Raw genomic sequence first — 6,261 nt, forward strand, 5'->3', positions numbered from 1 at the left:
CTGATCATATGATTAAAAAAATATTCACACATTGGAAACAGAAAGAGTGCAGAGTAACCTAAAATACCCAAACAAAATGCTGCTATTTTATTCAACATGAAATGCTTACATATAAAGGGATGAGCTGCATATTCCTCCAGTACTCATGTGTAAAATATTATTACAGATAAGAACATACTTTAATGAACAACAATCATAGGTTTTATGAAGGACTATACTGCTGGCGTTCATCGCTGCTTGGTAATGTAGATTTTTTGTGTTTCTTCACAGTCTAAAAAGGTCAAGGGCACATGTACCAAGAGGCCTGGACATAAACTTAGCAATGTAATCAGTTACTGTAAATTCTTTATACAAAAGGGGATTTTCTTCTGATATTAGATCCTTGATCGGACCGTAGATCTTTGGTTGTGCAAAACTACCATTGAAGAAGCATGCCACTGACATTCTTGGTCCTACCCCGTTCGCTAGAACTCTATGATTAGCACTCACAAACTTGTCATTTGATAGGATCTGTGACAAACCAAATTGAAATAAGTTGGACAATTTTGTCTAGAAGACAAACCAGACTAAGAAAAGTTTTTTTTTTTCTTTTTTCGTTACAAACCTGAAGTGCTTCGCCAATATTAACAACCAATCCTTGTGAAACCGGTTTAACATCTATCCATTGGTTATTGTGCAGGACTTGAAGGCCACCAATTTGATCTTGAAGAAGAACAGTAAGGAAAGCAGGATCTGTATGGTTCGCAGCGCCAAGAGTTAGCTCTGGCTGTGGGCATGCTGGATAGTAATGGCATACTACTGATTTTCCTTTAGTACATTCCATATCTTTCAGGTGATCTGGTTTTAGCCCGAGCGCTTCTGATAGTACGCTGAATATAGTTTCTCCCAGCTTTGTGACATGATTTATATACTCAACGATTACGTTCCTGGATGTTAGAAAAACGATTTAAGATATAATATAGCCTAACATGTCAAAAAACTGTACTGCCCTTTGAAGATATAATGCAGTGAAAAAACACTACCCTTCCTAACAACTTGAGCTTTTTAGATGAGATGTTCACAAAATTCAATATGTATCAGAGTAGGTAGAGGCGCTGAGTTCAAATCTAACTGACACCTATTAGACAAGAAAAATTCACGCACACTTGAGGGGACGTGTTGAAGATATAATTAAGTGGATTAAGGTATACCCTCTCTAACAACTTAAGTTTTTAGATACGTAATCACACAATTATCGAAAAGTCTGTCCAAGCAACTGATCTAACTAATCCATGAAAAATCAAAGGCATGAAATTCAAGAACAGAAGGTCAATATATACTTACCTGCAAACTGCTGGTATTTCTTCCGGTTCAATATGACTTGAATGTAGCAAAGAAATGTTCAATGTATCCCTCCAGTTTGCAGCTTTTGATTGATAAAGATCAAAGTTGCTCTCATATCTTACTCTTCTCGATTGGAAATCACGCGAATAGTACTCTTTCTTTACCTCAGCATCTTGTTCGTGAAATTTACGAATCCCATCAATCATTCCTTCCAATACACTTGAAGGAATCCCATGATTTATCAGTTGGAAAAATCCCCACTTCTCTGATGCTTCCCTTATTTCATCGATAACCTTCTTACGATGATCTTGAACTTCTATGCCACTGAAATCTATCACAGGACAATGTAGAGTGGACTTGCCCTGAGTCAACTCTTCAACAAGTTCATCAGATGGCCTAATGAATATTCTTGGAATTTCCACAATTCCAGAATCAACTAATCCTTTAACACCGGCTTTTGTATCATCGAAAGCCTTTAACTCCTTCAATCGATCATATTCCATTGTTAATTCAGCTTGAGACTCTGCAATTCTGGACATATTTGTTCTTCATTTCAATAAGGGAAAGATTCTTGAGCAATTAATAAGTTAGTTAAAGTCAACTAGTGCTCATAAATAATGTGGTCCAATGTGAATCAATATTCAAAAGAAACATCAAACAACAATATATTTAGTGAAATCTCGTCCGTGGAGTCTGGGGAGGGTAGAGTATACGCAGATCATACCTCTACCTCATGGTCGTGGAGGTAAGGAGACGATTTTTGGACTACCCTCGACTCAAGTATAACATATCAGAAATAAAAAAGGAAAAATGACAGTGGAGAAACAAAGCAACTAATAAGGACATAATAACAACCATAAAATAATACTCCTCCGTTCCTATTAAGTTGCCACCATTTTAGGTTTCAGGCTCCTTAAGAAAGTAGGTAAATTTACCATTGTATCATTATTTAGTGTTCTCTCGAAGTCAAATTTTCAATAAATGAATATGAATCAATTTATTTTGATTAATAAAATTGACCAATGAACATAAATAAATTATTTAGTTTTCCTACATTGGTCAAATTTATATTTTTAAGGCTAGTAACTCTCAAGGGTAAAATAGAAAGAATAATTCATTTATTCATTGATTTTATAAAATGACAAAGATAATAGATGGAGTACAAAAAATATTTAAAAGAAACACTTCCTTTAATTATTAGCGTGAATGAATGAACTAGGTATCAAATATGACCCAAAAATTGATGGCCCCACAATCCATCCAATAAAATAATTTTGTATGCTAATACTATGTTCCTATTTACTTGTCCATTTTTTACTTAACACACATATTAAGAAAATAATAATTGATATAGTAAATTTACCATTTTATCCCTATTAATTGATAGAATTCCAAAATCAATTTAAGGATCTACCTTTTTCAAAAATCAAAAACGTTAACTCTCGAAATAAATTGAGGATATAATAGGTAAAAAATATTGTCTTTTCTTGATTTATCAAATATGACAAATATAAAGAGACAAATAAAAAGTAAAAAATAGACAAGTAAAAAGGAATAGAAAATAGAAGAATTCTTCTTAGACCGTAGATTACGAAAGAGAACGGCTATTAATTAATTAATAATCTTTATTATTGAAGGCTAATGGCAGCAACCAATTAGCAATGACTTTATGAGGGGAAAGCAAACAAGCAGATGAAGTTACTAAAATGTCATTGATCGTTCTTTGCTTCACTATGTTATATACTTCATTCGTTCAATAATAGTTGTTAAATATATTATTTTTTGGATGTCCAACAATACTTGTTCACCTTATGAAATCAATGGATAATTTTACACTTAATTATTAATTTATCCTTATCATATCATTAATTATAGTCATTTCACTATTACATTTTTCAGGACATTGTATTTATTATATTCAGAGGGTGAGAAACTAAAATTATTCTTCTATTTATAGTTTCTTAAGAAATGTGCAAAGTCAATAGTGAACAACTATTGTTGGACCGAAGGAGTAGAAAAATATTGAAGGAAAAAAAATAGGAAAAAGACAAATATGAATTTTTAGCTAAAGAGATGTGTGTCACATCACTTACTTTGTGCCTAACTTTATTAGATAAATAGATACTCCCTCCGTCCAATAATATTGTACACTATATTAAAAATAGATGTTCAACAATACTTGTACAATTTATGAAATTTACGGATAATTGTATACTTAGTTTCTAATTTACTATTATCATTAATTATAGTCATTTCCCTAATACATTTTTCAAGACATTGTATTTATTATATTAAAAGAGTGATATAGTAAAATTACCCTTCTATTTATAGTTTCTTTTGGGTGTGCCAAGTTAATAGTGGACAACTATTGTTGGATTGAGGGAGTATTATCTAACATGATTGAACATTAAACGAAAAATATTTGTGATTGAGAAAATTTGGAGCAAAAGTGTTTATTTCACTGTGATTTACTATAATTTTAGTTCTTTCAATAAGCATTATTTTATTTTGTATAATACAAATAAGTTTTACTTCGAAGGAGATTTCATTAGTTTAGTACTTAGTCATGATTTTTGTGGATGGAAATTTGTTAAAGTATTTGTCATGATCTTTTTGATGATTTATGAAGTTTTGATGATAGACACATCTTGATATGCAATCCGATTTCAAAAGGAGTTCAAAAAGAAGAGTCAAAAAGGAAAACTTTGAAGCAAGAAAGCAGAGCTAAAGAAGGAAACAAATAAAAGAGGAAGTTGTGTACTAACAGGATTTGTAATAAAAGGTCAAAATAAATTCTTTCCTTTTCGTACACAACTTTATGTTGTTTCCTTGTACACATTGGACACCAATCTTCCAACTCTATAAAAGGATGTCAAAGCAGACGAGACAAAGTGTCTTTTGCAGAATCGAAAAACGAGAGGAAGAAAGAGTGAGAAAACACACAAAAGCCTACTATACTGAGTGTTCTTAGGAATAGAATTCAAGAAGTTCTATAGTTAGAATTTCTTGTGTGAGAAAAGTGTTTTTGATTCATAGTTAGAATCATTGTCATAGATCTTTTGTACAAGATGTGGGTTTGGCTTCTTGTAGAGTTGAGTTATTGAGAGGTTTGTAACAAGAGGTGGGTTTGGCCTCTTGGAGAATAGAGTTAGTTGACTATAGTTAGTCAAGAGTTTTTTTGAGGTTATTGATTATTGAGTTGTAATCGTGACATAGTTGTTAAATAATAAAACAAGGTTTTTCCTTCCTTGAGTGAGGAAGTTTTTAACAAAAAGTATTGTGTGGCTGTTAAAGTGTTCTGTCATAGGCAAATATACAAGAACCTGGTTCTTGTTCTAGGGGTAAGGTTTCTTCACTTTTAATATGGACTAATTTATAAGATAATCAATTTAATAAATTCATGATTGATATGTTTTTATAAGCGTTATGCGTGGACAAGTTAACTTCATAAAATCAAACTTCATTAGTCTTCAACTATAATATAAAAAAAAAAAAAACTAGAAATGGCCGGCATACAAAGGACCCACAATAATCTTTTAAAAATTGAAATTGAGCTGACTATACATGTTTATTTGACTAATCAATTAATAATTATGAGGAATTAGTCATTGATTGTTGTGTTCTTACATCTTGATTGTTACGATAAATATCCAGAACGAGCTTGTCTGCTGACCTTGTATCGTCCCATTTTGGAACGCAACCATCTTATTCATCGAACTAGCTAGAAGCTATCAATTCGGATTGAAATGGATTATGATCCATCGGTTGAGAAAAAGGCTATTGATGATACAAAAGCCGGTGTTAAAGGACTAGTTGATTCTGGAATAGTGGAGATTCCAAGAATTTTCATTAGGCCATCTCATGAACTTGCTGAGGAGTTGACTATGTGCAAGTCAACTCTACAGATTCCGGTGGTGGATCTAAGTGGCATAGAAGTTGAAGGTGGACGTAAGAAGATTGTCGATGAAATAAGGGATGCATCTGAGAAATGGGGATTTTTTCAACTGATAAATCATGGGGTTCCTTCAAGTGTTTTGGAAGGAATGATTGATGGGACTCGTAAATTTCATGAACAAGATGTTGAAGTGAAGAAAGAGTACTATTCGTCTGATCCAACCCGAGGAGTTAGATTTGAGAGCAATCTTCAACTGTTGACAACAAAAGGAAGAAATGCAACCTGGAAGGATACATTATATATCTCTAAGCTACTTTCTGAACCTGAGGAAATACCAGAAGTTTGCAGGTAACTATGTATTTTCTGTACTTGAATTTCAATTCTATATCTGTACTGTTTTACGCGTACAAGGTGTTGAAGTTTTTGCATTAAATCTTGATATTTTCCTAATGTCCAGGAAAATATTGGTTGAGTACAAAAATCATGTCATAAAACTAGGGGACATTCTTCTTGGCTTACTATCAGAAGCTCTTGGGCTAAAACCTGACCACTTGAAAGCCGCGGATTGTAACAAAGGACTAATGTTGGCATGCCATTACTACCCTGCATGCCCACAGCCAGAGCTTACTCTTGGTACCGGTAAGCATACAGATCCTGTTTTCCTTACCATTCTGCTTCAAGATCAGAGTGGTGGGCTCCAAGTCATGCGTGATAACCAATGGGCTGATGTTGAACCGATTGAACATGGTTTGGTTATTAATATTGGTGACCTTCTTCAGGTTTGCAACAAAACCAAACTTTTTATTCTCATTTCTTTACAAATTGTTACTCATCTCAATCTGATTTTGTAACAGATCGTATCAAATGACAAGTTTGTAAGTGCAATTCATAGAGTTGTAGCAAATAAGGTAGGACCAAGGATTTCAGCGGCAAGCTTCTTCACTGGAGGTTCTACACCTCCGAAGATGTATGGTCCAATCAAAGAGCTCATATCTGATGAAAACCCCCCACTATATAAAGAATTTCTAGCAGCTGATTATACT

At 33.2% G+C, this 6,261-nt stretch overlaps 2 protein-coding genes across 2 annotated transcripts; one reads left to right on the forward strand and one right to left on the reverse strand.

Annotated features, from left to right (window-relative positions):
- Positions 1 to 67: 67 nt before the first annotated feature.
- Positions 68 to 1,884, reverse strand: LOC125852202 (1-aminocyclopropane-1-carboxylate oxidase homolog 1-like). The gene is made up of 3 exons (XM_049531929.1): positions 1,324 to 1,884; positions 605 to 926; positions 68 to 510 (listed from the first exon to the last, which is right to left on the reverse strand). Exons 1-3 carry the CDS (start codon positions 1,860 to 1,862, stop codon positions 265 to 267), a joined length of 1,107 nt encoding a protein of 368 aa, XP_049387886.1. The 5' UTR covers positions 1,863 to 1,884; the 3' UTR covers positions 68 to 264.
- A 3,095-nt stretch (positions 1,885 to 4,979) lies between these two features.
- Positions 4,980 to 6,258, forward strand: LOC125852207 (deacetoxyvindoline 4-hydroxylase-like; the record flags this gene model as incomplete). Its single annotated transcript, XM_049531945.1, has 3 exons — positions 4,980 to 5,566; positions 5,676 to 5,997; positions 6,073 to 6,258. Coding segments are annotated over exons 1-3 (1,005 nt in total), but the record flags the coding sequence as incomplete, so codon positions are not given.
- Between the last annotated feature and the right edge of the window lie 3 nt (positions 6,259 to 6,261).

Source organism: Solanum stenotomum, unplaced genomic scaffold, assembly GCF_019186545.1.
Source record: "Solanum stenotomum isolate F172 unplaced genomic scaffold, ASM1918654v1 scaffold32800, whole genome shotgun sequence".
Taxonomy (NCBI): domain Eukaryota; kingdom Viridiplantae; phylum Streptophyta; class Magnoliopsida; order Solanales; family Solanaceae; genus Solanum; species Solanum stenotomum.